This window comes from Alosa sapidissima, chromosome 3, assembly GCF_018492685.1.
Source record: "Alosa sapidissima isolate fAloSap1 chromosome 3, fAloSap1.pri, whole genome shotgun sequence".
Classification (NCBI taxonomy): Eukaryota; Metazoa; Chordata; class Actinopteri; order Clupeiformes; family Clupeidae; genus Alosa; species Alosa sapidissima.
Window position 1 is genome coordinate 7,420,162 of NC_055959.1, and position 17,955 is coordinate 7,438,116.

At 40.0% G+C, this 17,955-nt stretch overlaps 2 protein-coding genes and 1 long non-coding RNA gene across 6 annotated transcripts in view; 1 reads left to right on the forward strand and 2 right to left on the reverse strand.

The window, feature by feature from the left end:
• carhsp1 (calcium regulated heat stable protein 1) overlaps positions 1-10,819 on the reverse strand; it is a 32,749-nt gene extending 21,930 nt beyond the window's left edge. Inside the window, exon 1 of one of the 2 annotated variants that reach the window (XM_042085690.1) lies at positions 10,745-10,819. The gene's annotated coding sequence lies outside the window, so the exon portion shown is untranslated. Of the gene's footprint in view, positions 1-10,616 lie in introns of both variants that reach the window. The other variant, XM_042085689.1, reaches the window with a different exon arrangement.
• LOC121705019 lies at positions 9,557-13,701 on the forward strand. Its single transcript, XR_006030695.1, has 2 exons — positions 9,557-9,677; positions 12,733-13,701. It is a non-coding gene; the product is annotated as an uncharacterized LOC121705019 (long non-coding RNA).
• Positions 11,092-16,755, reverse strand: nat15 (N-acetyltransferase 15 (GCN5-related, putative)). 3 transcript variants are annotated; one of them, XM_042085688.1, is made up of 7 exons: positions 16,678-16,755; positions 15,481-15,596; positions 15,185-15,314; positions 14,443-14,539; positions 13,981-14,215; positions 13,261-13,439; positions 11,092-12,791 (listed from the first exon to the last, which is right to left on the reverse strand). In XM_042085688.1, exons 2-6 carry the CDS (start codon positions 15,588-15,590, stop codon positions 13,283-13,285), a joined length of 729 nt encoding a protein of 242 aa, XP_041941622.1. In that variant the 5' UTR covers positions 15,591-15,596; positions 16,678-16,755; the 3' UTR covers positions 11,092-12,791; positions 13,261-13,282. The 3 variants fall into 3 exon arrangements, with proteins under 3 accessions (XP_041941622.1, XP_041941621.1, XP_041941620.1); XM_042085687.1 differs by having other exon boundaries at positions 16,537-16,753; XM_042085686.1 differs by having other exon boundaries at positions 16,533-16,753.
• Positions 16,756-17,955: the final 1,200 nt, after the last annotated feature.

Genomic DNA, 17,955 nt, shown 5'->3' on the forward strand with positions numbered 1-17,955 from the left:
TTTGGCTGATAGAAGGAGGTTAACATGCTCTATGTTTTGACCGAAGGACGTCTGTCTATCATCATCACACTCGGAGAAAACTGGATTGTTTCATTCGTCCCGTGTTTCATTCGTCCCGGCTCTCCCCTATGTCTCATCTAAGGTAAAGTCCACAAAAATAGACTTGATAGGCCCGCCAAACACTGCCGGAACTTTAAGAACGAACGATATTTTGCGTTCCGAACCGGTTCAGGACCGATATGTTTGTGGCGGAACGCATGCAAGAACGAAAACGTTAAACATAGGCCTACCTGAACCGTTCGGAACGGAACGTTTGAAAAATAATTTCGTTTTCAAGCCCTGACGAGTACACTTCCATAATTGTTAATACTGCGTGACAGTCAAGCAGTGACCTGGACCCAGTGTGGTATGAACACAATCTCGAAGCCGTTCATCTAAGGATAAAAAAAACTACATTGTGATGCTTTAATCCACAAACATTCAGAAATGTCAAGGGCCTGTGGGAACCTTGTCAGGATCTGGTCCAAAAGTTGTTACTTGGTCTCTGTCCAAAGCAAGGTACACACTGTAAGGCACCAAGACTGTTTTGGTTCCTAATGACCCGAGCCTCTCTGACGGCATGTTGAATGCAGAGCTAAATTGATGCACATTGAGGGGCTCAAATTTGACAAGTTGAGCCAGCCAGCAGACTCCTACCCTCCTCCAGTAAGAAGTGTTCCCAGAGCGGGCTTTTTCAGCAAATGGGCCTAATATAATAGGGCAGGAGCATAAAGACTTTGACATTTCCAAAAAGACGCTTTCCATGGAACCAACACACACCCTTTTGAGTGAGCCGACTGCCGAGACACTGAAGTCAAAAGCTAGCTGTTGACATTTTCACAAGGAGACTACAGGAACAACATGAATGCAGGCTCTGTTCTCAAGGTGGGTCAGGAGGCCTCCGAGGCAAAGAGGAAAATTGGCCCTTACTGCAGAAAAAGTTTTTGGGTTGAACATATGTGTCTCTGAGTCCATTTTTCCATTAACTACTCTAAACAGTAGTCTCCAAGATGTTTTTTATTACTGAAGTGAGCTGCTCAATCAAGCTTGTGTAGAAATAAAAGTAAAAAGTAGGCTTCCCACCAAATTCTCCCTTAAGTGTGCTTGCTATTGGATACTAAAATGCTTCACTTGGGTGATTTACTATTATTATCTGTCCAGGGCTTTAACATACATTAAGGCACCCCAAGGCTCTCCGGGACATATTGTAATTTTCGGTCACATGGACATTTTCAGAAATGAAAAAAACTTGTGATACCAGCTTTTTGTTCTCCAATAGACCTCTGAAGTTCGCCTACAAAGAAGAACCAAAACGGCCATCTTTGCCCATATAAGGAGATCCGGTTGTTACTGTAATTGAAGCTAACTACCTATGGCAAGTTGCATTGCAAGTTAGCTCTGGGGTAGCAAAAATCTAAGTGTGCCGGCTTCTCGTACCGGAGATCACAGTATCCACTCGAAGGCAGAAGACAAAAGTGTGTTCAGGAAAACGTCTGCATTTCAGACTTTTTCATCCCTGCGAGAGTTTAAAAGATGCGATAATTCAAAATCCCCATGTTATTTTCCCATAAGAAAAATCGCCAGATACCGGCACCAGCCCCGCCCCCTTCTACTCATGTTTGTCGGTCTGTTGCAGCTGGGCGGCTGAGGACACACAGGTGCACAGTATAACCTGATTGGTCATAGGATTAGAAGGCCTGGACAGTTCCGCAGTGCAGACTGGCTTCCCGTCCCCTCCTCCATCAGCATTTTGTTTTGTTTGACTTGCTTAGAAACACACTCACACCACATTTTGCTTTTTCTACATTTTTGCTTTCCAGACTTCTATATATTACTTTAATAAATATTACTAATTAATCATTTACGTGTGGAACTTTTGTTACCAATGCCTTGAGCCAAGTGTACTGTATTATTTAACCATGTACTTTACAAACCAAATTAGTATAAACCACTTTATGTGTTTGAATGAGAATGACTTCTCCTTTTGAGGGCTGGTGGTGACGCATCATGCAAATCTGAACAGTGTGCATCTCGTACAGATTTCTAAGAGATTAAACAATGAAAGCAGAACTAAATTATATATCACGTACACACATATGCACACGCAGGTACAAACTCATTGTTTAATCTCTGTCAAGACGTTTAGAAATCTGTACGAGATGCACACTGTTCAGATTTGCATGATGCGTCACCACCAGCCCTCAAAAGGAGAAGTCATTCACAGTCAAACACATGAAGTGGTTTATACTTATTGGTTTGTAAGGCACAGATACACTCACGCAAATACACACAAGCAAGCAAACACACACACACACAAACCAAACTGGTTGAGCTCGACTTCCTGCCACTGGTTGAATCTACTATAGGGTACAGCCAGTCAGAAAGAAACACAAAGAGGACACACATCACTAGCAGTAAACTGAGAGCCATCACAAGACTGGTGGAAAGGAAGTCCCAGTCACATGGCACACCATCCAAAAGACAGGAAAGTTGCAAAACAACCTTCCCATTCACAGACAGGGAATGTGCAGCGATCAGAGAGACAAAGACCAAAGTTGGGACAAAAGGCCCATGGGTAGGTGTATCCTGCTCAGTCATCACCACGCAGAGACACCTAATCAAAAGGGCACTAGAGATTTCCTCTTAACTTCACACATGCAACGCACACACACGCACGCACACACACACACACACACACGATCATCAACGAAACACTGTTCTAGTGAAAGCAGGACAACACACTGAACTGTAAAGAGCTCAATCAAGAACATTCTGCATGACTGTGCAATGTAGAACAGAAAATCCAGCATTGGTTTAGAGTGTTGGGAGACTAGATGCCAAATATCGGACATTTGATTCTGCATTAAATAGAGGGCACCGTTTATGGTCTGCCCCTGAAAGCTCAGACAAGCTCAGTGTGTCACTGATTCATCAAAGCATCCTGAATGGCAGGATATTAATATTGACAGACAGACCCCACCCAAGGCAAAGTACAGTGCCTGGAAGCTCATGTGACCTCCAGGCACTCCTGGGTAGCCTAGCACCCTCTAGAATTGTATGAATTTCCATTAGTAGCCATAATCTTGCTTGAACAGGAGAAAGAAAAAAGACCTTTTACCCTATCTTATCTATCGTATCTTTTACCCTCAGATAAGGGGAGCTTTCCGCATGTCACCTAAATTCTTACAGCTCAAGCTCAGCATAGACAAAACCTTTCAGAACATTGCTAATCAAAGTACAACAGGAGAAAACCATCACCTATTTAAACATTACATCTTTACTCTTTCAATGTTTCATCTATTTGTGTGTCCAGTATATTACCAACTTAAAGCATATGTAGGGTTGTGAAGAAAAAAAGGACACATCTGAATAATAGCCTTCAACATTTGCCTATTGCAGTGGTCCCCAAACTTTTTCTCCCGAGGGCCAGCTATGGCTCCAAGAGAGGGCCAGAGACTCGGAGTAGTTCTATATCAGTAACCATAAATAGCTTAATGCTGTGAACAACAGCAGTCTACCTTAGTTGAATATTCTATTACATTTAATCATAGGCTATTGCAATTTAATACCATTGTTAGTTGTGTTTATATTGTCATCATGCCACATCAGTGTAAAATTAAATAATACTAATAAAAAAACATTTGCATTCCCAAAAGTATTAGCAGGGAGTCCCAAAAGTATATTTTATTAAAAAATGTGTGAACTCTGTATTCTGTGTCTTTGCATTCACAGCTCAAGTTGTGAATATCCTACAAATAATTTAAAGTTCTCAAACTATGAGAATTTTATGAAGTGCTGAAGTGGTCTGAAATGACCACCATTCTAACTTTCAGTCACCTGATGAGAACTTTGTGAACTCTTTGTATGAACATTTGAACGAGTGAATAAAAAAATAGAAATAATTATCCCAGAAAGTCCCAGAAATATGACTTGAATAGAAGTTAGTTAGTTATTAACAATTAATTGATACATTTTAAATATTTATTTAAAATACTTTAAGCACTGATGCAGTCAGCATAGCCCTCTTACATTGTTTGCAGGTAGGCTTACATTTCATTCCGTTTTCGATGGCAAACGCAAAACAGCGCCAAAACAACCACCGGTGGACAAAAAGAGTATTACATGTGTACTGTTAAGACTCGCCATAGAGAATGAATGGGGGAAATTGCGGAGGTTTTAGTTTGACGATGTTGTACTCCCGTGCGGGCCGGATGATATATACTACGGACATGTTTTGGGGGGCCACCCAAAATGAGGTGGCGGGCCGTAGTTTGGGGACCACTGGCCTATTGCTATGCTCATATAAATGCATTATGGGGAACATCAGCTGGGTGAATACAAACTCAGCATCGAGGGAAAAAGTGTACATCTTTCCAGGCATTTCTAACGAAAAGGTCTGACTCACCAACCCATGTTCCGCACTCAACTTCTGAGGCACAATCCGCTAAGGCTGACACGAATAGAAGGCATCTAATTGTGCACTCACAAAGGTGCTTTCAACGTGCAACAGTGTGCTCTGACATTAGCATTTCAAATGGTTCCTTGTAATATTAACTCTAACAGAAGCTCCAGTCTAAGAGCAATGGCCCTGTCTTGTCAGGTCTGTGCAGTGCGCTGGGTGTTCATTTTCTCTTCCCTTCAGGGAGTATTTGGCTTGGTGCAGATAGACAGGGGTGTTGTGTGGTGGCGAACAGATGTGCAATTAACAATCTCTGCCTTTTCTTGGCACACATTAGCTGAAACATGCACATAGACACACACACTTAAATGTTTCACATCTCAGGGCATCATTTGTTCAGAAGACTCTGTAATTCCAAAATGTTTCAACCATTCAAACTGTTCACTCACATGCATCGGTCCACCTTCTACAACTGCTGGCCTGGGGGTCAAATATTTGTAGACTGTATGGCTTGGTAACCACAGACATGTATGAGACGTAGATTTGAATAGCTTTTGCCTAAAGTCCTGAATAAAGCTAAGTGCTAGCAACTGTTATGCAAGCAATAATGCAGGCTGTGATGCATGCATGACATGCATGACTCTATTTAAGGCAATCCACATCATACAACAACAAGATCAAGATATGTTCATGAAAACACTGTGTCACACGGTTTCTAAGCTAAAACATTTTTTTGTCACACAGCAAATATCTCCTCACAATCAACTAGCTGCCTGTCAACCGAATACACTGTAACAAAAAACGTGGTCTCTGTAGACAGCCCAGGCTCCAAAAACGACAACAAAAACAGCCTGGTGCAGCCTGGACCATAAAACATTTCATGAAACTTGTCCAGCCATTCACGATGAGATGGGCGTTCAGGAGAGTTTCAGTTGCACGGGAGGGAGGAAGGAGCGTGCTAGCTCTCTGTTTTGTTTGAACATCAACGGAAGTGACATTACCCAACATTGCTTAGAGCACCTTTAAATAACCATTACATGGTAGCATAGTGGCTATGGTGCTGGGCTAGCATGCAGTAGCCTGAAAAGTTAATTTCCCAGCTGCCACCTATGTGCCCTTGAGCAATCGCCCTCTGGGGAGATTGCCCCTTGTAATAATTGGCATGTGTAAGCCTAAATCGCTTTGGATAAAAGCATCAGGCAAAAAAAGAAAGAAAAAATAAACATACTTAAATTGCAAGTAAAAAAAAAACTGTCTGGATTTTCTCAACACTGAGAAGTCATCTGACAAACTCATACTGTAACAAAGGTTGTTGCCACAGGGTCAAAACTAGGGTTGCAAAGGGGCGGAACATTTCCGGAAACTTTCTATGGGAAGTTAAGCTGGGGAATTTTGGGAATATTCCAAATTGGAAACTTTCATGGAATTAAAGGAAATTATGGGAATTTACGGGAATTAACTGGGAATTTTTGGTAATTCATACTGTTTCATATACAAACATTAATATTTTGTTTCGTAATAAGCAATATGATTTGTTTGTTCGTATTTTCGCTTAGCTTAGCATACAAAGCTAGCTACCATGCTAGCGGGAATCCCATTCTCTACCTATGGTTTACTAGCGTGCTAAGCTAGCAACACTGAAACCACTGAACTGCCCAAGATAAACCATGCCACTCAACAACAAAATCCGATTGGTTGGAACATTAACTGACTATCAGTTTGTTCAGTTAAAATCCCAGAAAATGGTAAAAAAAATGTAAACAAAAAATATAATGACACAACATACCACCCATCATTTAAGTTATATATAAATTGTCAAGCTTAATCAGACAGATTAATCATCCCATTACAGTTTATGCAAAATGATGTACACCCATTTGAATGAGGACAAACCAATAACTGGGCAACTCTGTTTGCAAACTTCCCCCAGTTTCACATCAGTTATTCCCACATGAGATGACATTTTCACTGGGAATTTATTTTCCCCATGCACATGAACACACCATAGGTTTCCTTTATGTCTAGTAGCCTATGCTGATTGCTGTGTGCATGGGATTGACGTATGTGCAGGGTAGAAATTTGACTGAAATTGCATTAAATCAGGTTGTTTTAACGAATATTATGCTGCAAGATGGGGTTTCCAATACATTTCCACTACATTTAAGTTCCCTGTTATAGACTAACTTGCCATATTAAAAATTCCCATTATTTCTCGTTTATTCCCGTTAATTTCCATATATTCCCGTTAATTCCCATGGAAAGTTTCCAACTTTGAAAATTCCAGGAATTTTGCAACCCTAGTCAAAACTACTCAGACAAAGACCAGCAGCACATTCTCAGATTTAAACACTGCTGTTTAGATCTCCACTGGCATCTGGCATGAGACCAAGCATTGCGCTGAACTCTGACCTCAGAGCAACATTTGACTCTGTTACAACTAAAGATATAGTAGAGGGTATGTTTTTAACTGTACAAAATGGTTCAATATACACTAGTGATGAAGCAATGAATATTTCCAAATGTCCCTATACATTCTGTGCATCAGGAGTCCTTGGTCCACATGTTTTTGTTACGTTTTTTTTATTGTTTACATTTTACACCATTAGAATGTTGCCAGAACCAATATATCACTTGGCAACTGAAACACATCGCCACTGACGCAAACATGTTCACTGCTTCTTTCAGATCTTCAGGATAACACATCATGAATCTGTGCACTTTCACTGTAATTAACAAAACTCAGGCCTACTAAATCTTTCAGGCACCTTTCAAAAGAGGTGGTCATAATATTGAAACAGTAGCCTACACAATAGCTTGACTGTATTGTCCGTACAAAATTTGGTTTCATTAGGCATAAAAAAAAAAGGTTTGGTTCCTGTTGGTTGTCAGTTGAGGCCATGGGTCGGTAGGGAATTTTTTTTTTTCCCCCCAGTGGCAGTAAGGGATAGATAGAAAATCAGTCCCTCCAGGATTTCACAAGGTTTTTTTGTGACTGTTTCGACCTAAAATGTCTGGATGGAAGTTGCGGTGTTTTTAGCTGTTTCTTGTGGAGAAATTGCGGGAGGAAGTGATTGCAAAAATAGTTGCGATTCTTTTTTTTTTTTTTTTTTAATTTAGGGCAAATTAAGGTTAGTAAGACCAAAATCACACTGATAATCTTGATGCTTATTAAAAAAGGATAATCAAAGGTAAACAGTAAGGATTACAGAAAATCAAAGTAGGCCTACTTTATTTGTGAAAATGCTTTGACTGAGGTAATTCACAAAGCAGTATAAACTTTCTTAGAACTGTCCAAAAAAGACAGTCACCTAAAGAGATGGCATCATGTCATATGTTTCAATACATTCATATATTTTGTAATTCATATTAAGTTCATATCTTTTTAATAATTCATAGTCTGCGGCCTGCATAATTACTAATAGCCAACTAAGTATCTAGTAATTTCATATTGATGTAAACTATTTGACTACACTTCTGTTTAATGTCATTACATTGGTGGTGTACGTCTAATTGACTGCCTGCCCCTTTAAAGACGTGAGAGTAGCCTAATTACATTTCTGAGTGGATTGGAAGGCTTGCATCTCACTGTGTTCGGCTACTAGTGTAAATCACTTTTTGCATAGTGCATTACGATATGTGGATGCAATTGGGAATGTCTTCTATGTCATTAGTTAAAATAAATGTTAAAAAAACAACTCGAATGAAATCATTCTTGGATCATAGAAGAGGTACTGTAAATGTCTTGCAATTTTATTAATTTCTATAATTTTGGTAGCACTACTCAAACTAAGCCCACAAGCTATCAAACATGACATAAGCTAAAAGGACATATCCAGGTAAACGTTTGCCAATGGGTTGCATAGCCTACTCAAATGTCAGTAAACTAAGTAGGCCTTAATTAACTTACTTTCATAGCCTATAGGTAGGTTAGCAACACCAGGTTGAGAGATGCAAGTAAGCAGATCATTAACGTTAGCCTTCTATTTATTGTCATCAAAACTGCAGAGGAACGAACACGTTAGGGCAGTCTTTGGTGTCATATGCAGAAGGTGCAGAAGTAAGTGTGCCATCTGGCTCAATATTCTGCGCGAGGGACTGTTGTTGTAGGTGAAATTTCACGGTGAAACTACGATGATTGGTCAAATTTGCGAAAAAGTTGCGGTGTTTGGACAAAATTGCGACTGCCTTGGTAAGTGACGAAAACAATCGTCTTCTTGAACAGCTGTGCATAGGCTACATACCGCAAGGGGTAATTAATGTAATTATAGTTCGCCTTTTATTTGTGGATTTATTTAATGTAGCCTAGACTATTTAGTGTTATTTCTTCCCCAAGCTCATAAAATAAATGTGGGTCGCACATAAATTGACCGGGTCGGTCGGAAACCGCAACCCAAGAAAAATAAAGTTTATGCCCTATTTGTAACTGCACTGTCTGCAGACCGCATCATTGTTTTCCAAAGGAACTACAAAGGTAAGAGACATTAACAGGTATCAAAAAGTGTTTGAATTTTCCAATTTGCTATTCAGGGCAAGTAAGGGAGACTTTTAAGACCCACACTATCTACAGCCAGCCAATGAGTGGCATTTTCTTCTTAATGTACAGAGCTGAGAAGGATGTAACTTGACACCTTATTTTGAAACAGGCGGGGATTCCATTCCCTCAGTAATTTTCACCAAAGATTGTTAAGGCGGAGCAAGATATTTCATCAGGAGCCACTTCCGGGAACCCGGATCGCACGAGGGGGGGGTCAAAATCCCCCTTTATGCAGAGCAGAGGCAGCGACTGCTCCATTGAAGTCTATGGGCATAGCTCAGAATTTCACCACATATGCTAAGGTCTTGGTTCTATAGAGTTAGGAATGTGAATTTCGGGCACATTTTCATGATCCTCAAACCCTTCTGAACTTTTCAGGTACATTTTTAGCATTTTTGAGCAATCCAGTCTGGAGAAAATCAACCTTATTATATCAGGTGTGCGCCGGATATTTCTGCCGCTGCTGTTGGCCGGTTGCAACTTACGCTCGTCAATACGTCATCGACACGCCTCTTTATGCAGACAGGATTCGATCCCCATTTCGCGCCCATAGACATGAACTACGACGAAGTATCTTGCGCCGCCTTAACTCTTTGTTTTCACATTGCATTAGAAGAAATGACAAAGGGATCCTTTGCAGTTTGCAGCTTACTACAGTGACAACACAAATCTGATTGGTGATAACAATCAAGAGATTTTATAAATGTAAGTAAAAAATGTTCTCCTTTTGTTTGTCTTTAACTTGACAGGGAGAATCATGATTAGGCTCTCACCCCTACAAACTCAAAACAATAAGCAAGCTCCTGTTCCACCAACATAACAGCTCTCAAGCAATAGGCTACTGATGAGGGTGAATATGGATTCATCGTGGGAATGAAAACAACACGAGGCACGATTGTAAGGTTGAAATTCAGAAATGAGTACGCACACCTCGCAAAAACGTAGGCTACCACTATAGCCTTGCCTACAACCAAAGTGCCTTATGTTAAGCTACTGTTTTGATAACGCTCCATGAAGGGGGAAAAACTATTCTACGGCAATTTGCTTTCACAACACTTAACATTCTTATTCAGATTTTAACACACAAAAACCGGCTACAATGTATAACCAATATGACAGAAACAGAAACTTGAAATGGGACACTAAACTAAAACAAATATTTTAGGCCCATATTTAATTAGAATGTGTGGCTATTTCCACAACAGGTCATCTTAACTCGACAGGACAATCTGGCTAATGGACGGAGAGCTCTTCGAAAACGCAAATCGGCAAATCAAAAGTAACGAGGCTATTCTAGTCAGGAAAGATTGGAATTTCACATAAGTCTCAGATGGCTGTTTTTTTTTTTTTTAAAGTAAACGGGCAGAAAATCCTTCGTTTCGATACCTCTAATTACCCCTAATCATATAACATCCACACTGGGAAGTTGAAGTTGTAAATCTACAGTCTGTAGTCTACACAGTAGCCTATGCTATGTCCTACACCAGTCTAATATGCACTTCAATTGACTTCCATACACAACAGGCTGGTAATCGCAAAAGCTACACCATCATCTTCGTTATTTGTTGCTAGTAGGCTAATTCATCACTTTCACTTTTGAAAGCGCATACTGATTTAATGATACTCGCTACAGGCATCACTCACCTGCAACTTCTGCGTTAAAAACAATAGTGGCCACAAATTGTGGTGTGTCCGTTTCCTCCGTCAAGCGGATGTAAATCTGTTTTCTGTAGATAAGTGCGGAATTACTCAAGCTTGTCTGAAATAGTTACTTCTAGGTTCTCAGCTCTGATAAACCAAGGGGGCTTGCCTTGAACCTGCGCCTGTCCCAGTGGGCGTGTTTATCTTCATCTGAAACATGACATCATGTTGAGAATCTACCGTAAAATACCTAATAAGATGAAAATTAGATCCTAATTTGGTCAAAGGGGATTGTGTAACTAGGTCAAATGGAGTGGCAGATGAAAATGAACTGTTCTACGTCAAACAGTACCCCAAATGGGAGGGGTGTATATCATCCAAACGGCATTACATCTGACTCTAATTCAGGGTGTTAGTTTTACTCATCATACAGCTCGATGCTAATTGAAGTTAAAAGAAAAAAACTGTAACCACAATGTTATTTGATTAATGGTTTTATTTTCTCATTTGCAACCCTTAGGTTGATGAAACATTTCATAAAAATGCATATGCTAAAAGGAAAGGTGATGGACTCGTGGATGGGAGCTTTATGCAGGCTATTGCTTACTTCTACATAAATTTGAGTGTTTGTGCCGTAGTAGTTGTGGGCTATTAATTTGGGCAATATTATTAGACAGACCAATTATGATAATCCCCCAAAACACAGCAAAACAAGATGTCAAGTATGCAATTTTCAGAGGGATTGATATATTTGAAGAAAACTGAGGAGGGTGCAGTTTTTTACCGGTAAAAAGAACCTGGGCCTACAACTGCTGTTATTAATCATCTCAATTTCAATGTACAATTACCGTAAATAACAATAGGACGGTATGTTTCAACTTCAAATATTCCCCATATGCTAAAATAATAATATAAAAAGATTCCCAGACATGTGAGCTCGGCAATGAGCACTGGTAACAAATTCAAAATAACAAACTCACACAGGTGCATTCATAAATAGAAATCACATTTAAATTATAAAGTAGCTGACAAATGGACAAAGCACATGTATTTATATAACACACTTCGAAGTGCACAAGGTGTGTGGTCTGATGTCCCAGACATACATTTCAACTGACCTTGAACAAAACAAAATAAAACAAAATCTTATTTATAAATTCTAAAAGAGTAACACATTTTATTTAGTGTATGGCCCTGGTTTAATATCTCCACTCAAATAACTTCCATCATTTCAACACATTCCCCGGTCTTCCATTTTTAAATAACTAAGCTGAATTCTAACTCTTCTTTTGCACTCTCTCTCTCTCTCTCTCTCTCTCTCACGCTCTCTCTCTCACGCTCTCTCTCTCACGCTCTCTCTCTCTCACGCTCTCTCTCGCTCTCTCTCTCTCTCACGCTCTCTCTCTCACGCTCTCACTCTTGCTCCCTCTCTATTTTACTAAATATGATAATCTAACTGTAGTAAACATGATTTTGAATATTAGAATGAAACAGTTAGCATGTTGAAGTAGATCATAGGACTTGGGTAAGGCATAGTATTTACTGAGACTCCAAGCCCTACACTGAGCCTTACTTCAGAAATACCACTACAATCAATATTCCTGTATGGGCCATATGAAATTCTATCTCAGATCCAAATTTGTCTATCTACAAATCAGATTAAGTTTTTCTTTTTAAAACATAAGAATATATACAAACTCAACTGTATCAAGAGGTCAGGCTACAGATAAAACTACTGAACACTGAGTGAAACCATCTTGACACATGCACAAAAGTGACTCAGTATGAAGGTGGTTTTCCTTAGGGTAATGGCTATACCATCTTGGTCTTAAAACTATAACCTGGTGTTGCACACATAAAAATCTCTCTCCATATATATATATATATATATATATATATATGCATATATTATATTAAAACAAATCTGGGTGAACCAAAGACTGTTTTTTTCTACTAGCAGCAAATTACAGGCATGAAGTAGACTATGAGTCCACATTAAGGAATAGCCAACTAACTACTGACAATATTAGATTATATATAAATATATATTATACAGCTATGGTACATCGTGTAAGACTGCATGAGGCCAAACCAAAAGGTCTGTTTCACATCATTTCAGATTCTGTGGATGCCCTTGGGTATTAAGACAGCCTCCAGTGAAGCAATGGATTCCGGCATCTGTCAAGGGAACAGAACACAGGCAAAAAAGACTGTGATTGGGAAGAATTCAGTTCAGCTTTCCTGTGTTTCTAAAGAGAAAAAGTAGAGAATAGATGCTCACTCTTTTTCACCATTTAGCTACAGCCAAAGTCGTACTGGCTGTTAGAAATATTTCCAAGGCAAAAAACAGGATTATTTTAATGTCCGCAACACTGCTTTTGACTCCCAATTATTTAATGCACAACAGGCAACGTTTTGACCCTGCTGGGTCTTCTTCAGGCCAAAAGAAGATCCAGCAGGGTCGAAACATTGCCTGTGTTGCGGACATTATATTTTTTCAATTGAGTATAGTTTTCTTTTGTCCTGCACCTGCCAGAAGGTGGGATGTGCACACAATAACTGTTTGCTAAAAACAGGATTACTCAGAGCCACTAGTATTACCATTTGGATGGCAAAGGAAACATACCAGCGTCTGACCCTTGCTTACCTAAAGGAATGCAGCACTGCCTTCACATGGTCCTGCTGTACTCAATGCCACTCTTGGAGGAGATGCCAGACCATGGCAGGAAGCTGCGAAGAAGACTCTGTGCTTGGCGGTATATTCTCTGAGGGATGGAGCATGGACTCAAGCTAGCCAGAGCAGAGCCTATATGCTGAATATAGTCAGTGGAGAGACACAGGTCAAGGATAGTCGTGCAAGATGTTTTTTTTTTCTGTTCTACTACAAAATAAGAGCAACATAATAATCATCTTCATTATCTGTCGCGTGTATGCAATTATGGCCGTGTTAAATAGAACAAATTAAAATTAAATTCTTGAATTCATTTACTCTATGTATTTCTTGTATTTGTTTATTCCATTTTGTTTTAATTAAAAACATAAAGTTAGTATGCAATTATAGTAATTAAACTAACTTCATTAACCAAAATGTTAATGTAATGCCTAATTTCAGTCTCTGGCAGAATGCCAGAAGATGAAGAAATTAAATGAAGAAATGTTTTTTTTTTCCATTTGTGCAAATACATTATCTAATGACACATTAGATAAAACTAATGCCACTAGAATTCAGCGGTACAGTTGGCCTATAAACGCCATTAAAAATGAATGCAACCTAGCCGCGCCGCCATTACTTTATGCACTAGTAGTGCATGATAGAATTTCCATTGCTGCAACGGAGCAGATTGTGTTGCGACGACTGAAAGGATATAAGATCGTCCATGGTGGATGTCCGCCGTTGATATAGAGTACGTAAGTGAAGCCGTCCTTCAGGACGCCCCGTATGGAGTAATAGTAGGGTAGGTAGTGGTGCTGCTTAAAGTCTCTGTTCTCATAGAAGTGAATGGCAGTGTTGTTGGTGGTGAGCACATGCAGGTAGATGGCCTTGCAGTGGTCCTGCGCCGTGGTGGATATGTGCTCCTTCAGACTGTCCAGCAGAAGTGACCCTGAAAGACCAGCGGTGACACACACAGGCTGACCTCTTCAGACAGGCAACATTCAAGAGGGGTTTCTGCCAGCAATCCAGCCAGGCAATATTCAAGATGCTTCTCTGCCAGCAATCTTTTTACCATTTATTAATCAGAAAAACAAAACGAAACAAAACATGCTAAAGTATTTCTAAGGTACTGAGGGCAGTTCTGCACTTCCATACCAACTTCTGTGTCCAGCTCACCTATTCCATGTTTTCGGAATTCCTTCTCCACCCCCAAGCTCAGGATGTACGCAACCTGAGTGTCAACAGGAAAACTGGAGGCCAGAATGTCTCCATCCTGGAAGGCAGGAATTTGCATATGCTCAGCGAAGGGAACACCAGCCTGCCAACGGCTGAAACTATAATAACGGTCACAAATCTTAGGTCTAAAGTCTAATGAAGAGGGTTAGACAAGACAGAAAACTACCAAAAAAATAAACCAGAGTTGTGGAGTGGGGTAGGTAATCAACTCAGGATGCATTTGTAATCAACATAATATATATATATATATATACACATACATAAATTAACAATTTTACATTAGGCTAAAACACCCGATTTGTCATGGCCAATAGAGGCAGTCACACCAAAGTCTCATGGCAGAAAATGTACACAGCTGAACCATCTAGCTACATGCCAAAGAGCTAATGCATGAGGAGGACTCATGCATTAGCTTAGTTGTGCATGCCAATGCATTCCATTTAAGACACTGCAGTTGCAGGAATTATCCTGAGGAGAGACAGTGCAAACAGCTGACATAGCATAATTCCCTTCTGGTTCAGAAAGGTACCATTTCCAGATCAGCCAGAGCACATTCCGGGACACTCGTCGTTTTACAAGTGATTTAGCAAAGCTTTTAAAGATGCTACTAGAAACTAAAGCTTTAAGAATCTGTATGAAACTTGTTTGATAAGTGAAATATATTGTGCTGCGAAGACCATACCTCCTTGTGTACTTTTGTTCTGCCCTTTATTTCAGCCACTATCATTCCCACTATGCTACCTCTGAATGTGGCAGCGAGGGAGAAGAACTTTTTGTTGGAGGTGATGTCGTGATACCATGAGTCTGGGTACCTGTGTAAAAAAGAGTGTGTGAGTGAGAGTGTGAGAGAGAGAGAGAGAGAGACAGAGAGGGAAGAAAGGAAAGCTGATATCAGATGAGACCACACCAAGCATTCCAGATGTGTCAATCAATCAATGACTAGCTTTAGGAAATTCAATGGGGCATAGCAGTACTCACTCAATGGGGAACCAATCACTACAAAGCACTTTAACACTATCTATGTCATCTTGGCAAAGAAGGCGGAGCTTGATTTCGCTAAGCGCAGAGGGGGGCACCACGTCAGTCATTCACACCTGCAGCAATAATGGGGCAAAAGACCAATGGCAACACATTAGTACACACAAATGTGTGATTAGATCGATTTGATTAGTAGTGATATAACCATTTTCTTAATCTGGATTTCTGGATGAATACAGTCATAGGCTATATGAAGCAAGCAAGCACTTAGATTTCACAAAGGAGAGTGTTCTTGATGAATGGCAATATCAAACTTTGAAAATCATCTTCATCTTATACAGCAACCATAAATTAGAATAGATCAACTGGACTCATGTCAGACTTGCACATAGTCTACAGTAGGTCTGCCTGTTTGGGACAACACAAAGCATCAGTGAGAGGCACTGGTGAACTTCTGGAGTCTACAAGGAGGGAGGCGGATGACACTATACTACAAGGCTTCTCACGATACATTTATGTCAGTACAATGTATACCAACATTTATCACGTGACTCCCTGAAGTTAGGTATCTACTGAAATAAATAAATACAATAATAAGCTGTTCTGCTAACGGGGTAGTTAACGATAGGAAGCCTATCCTTCATCCCCGATCACGTTTAAGGTGACATGGCATTATGTGCGATCAATATTACCCTCACAATATTGACAACAAAAAAAGTCTTTAAGAACTTAACTGTCAAGGATTATCAACGAAAACACATGATAGAACTATCATAGAAGTGACATTCTGGTTTCAAAGTGGGCTAACTACAGCTAGCTATCTCGCTAGTCCCTAGCTACCACCAATTGCAACCACCTCAAACATGAAGAATGCTAAGAAAGAATATCTTGCTATAACAATTGCCACCGGTCTACAATTCAATCATTTACAACTTGACGTGAGAAATAAAAAAAATATCTCCACCCTTAGTGTCAGAATGGTTTGCAGGTGGCTGAGAAGCCAACCAGAAATCGTAGCCAGCCAGCTAACCTTAGCAAAATAATCTACCTACCTGCCTTGCTTCAGCACTCCAGCTAGATAAATACGGACGGTTATTTCCCTTTGGACTTGCTTAATTTGTTCACTGCAGTGGTAGCATTATGATGATGTTAGAATTATTCTAAAATGTATGACAGTAATTTCTAACAAGTGTTTACTTTTATCTCTAGGATGCATTTGTTGGCTAAAACAGCTCGGAGAAGCCTTCTTTCTTCCGGTGTGGTCATCTACCGGAAGTTAACCTCGTCCTGACAGTGCATGAGTGCGGAAGGGTGACAGATGTAGTTTTTTCGGAGAGGGAGTTAAGTCATTTAGAGACGAATGACCGCGTCGCAGGAAGTGCATCATAACAAAGGGACGCCAGACCCTCTTGTAACAGCTGTACCAGAGAATGTCTAATAAGGGGAGAACTGCCACTCTCGGAAAACTTCCGGTTTCTGAACTGGTTGCAGTTCCTTCTGTGGTTCCACATGAGGGCGCTCGTCCACGAGTGCAGAATGCATGGAGGTCTATGGAGCTGTACCCCTCAAAATCCACTTTTCTCGGGATATAAATTTGTTCCAAGTAATTTGAGTATTGTATTCGAAAGGGGAGGCAAAGAAAATACACTTGGTTGAGTATAATATTTTTTAAAGTCACTTAATTGTTCTTAAAGCCTTTCAAATGTGTCAATGACGTCATTAATTAGCACAATGCTAGCGTGTTATGTGCAACAACGACCCAACCTGTAAGAAATCAAAAGGACATAAGTACTCGTTCATTCAACTTTTGACCTATAACCCATGTTGAAGTTATACAAACTACAATCAAATCTAAGATTTGTCAACGACAATCAGGTGAAAGAGACAATTTTAGCCGTCTAGCTCCATTGACTCCCATTCATTCTGCACTCATGGCGATCGCCCCCAGTGGAACTCTGGTGGAACTGCATCCAAAATTCGGTACAATGGGACTTAATACGGAGTGGCAAGGCTCTCCGTAGACGGGCTCTGGCTGTACTCAGTGATACCAGAGAATGTCTAATGTGATACTGCAGACTCGTAAAAGTAGTTAGAAAATAAGGCAGAAAAACTACAAGTTTCCTCATGCTGCTTCCTTATGTTGGAATGTGCAAAAATGTACAAACAATCAAGAGCCCTTCTTGTATGTGATTTCTGCAACAGTGATACTGCAAACGTGTTGATAGCCTATTGTTGATTTATATGCTGTAGCCTAGTGTAAAGCAGGTCACAAAGTAGCCTAGCCTACAGAAAACACTTAATTGATGTGATGTGATAATTATATGATTGAATGATAACTTGTATGCCTACAATGGTTTATTAAACATCATAGTCATTTATTTAGTCAGTCATCATGTTCATGTTAATGAATAGGAAGGACACCTAAACGATAGCCATAAACCAAAATTTCGCGCAATATCTGCCGTGATTCCCTAT

Excerpts from the sequence above, each read along its gene's own strand:
- nat15 (XM_042085688.1), bottom strand. The coding sequence starts at position 15,590 with ATGACTGACGTGGTGCCCCCCTCTGCGCTTAGCGAAATCAAGCTCCGC. Across the intron at positions 15,315-15,480 it reads AGTGATTGGTTCCCCATTGA|GTACCCAGACTCATGGTATC; the intron begins GTGAGTACTGCT and ends TTTTTTACACAG. Across the intron at positions 13,440-13,980 it reads CATCCACCATGGACGATCTT|TGACTATATTCAGCATATAG; the intron begins ATATCCTTTCAG and ends GTGTCTCTCCAC.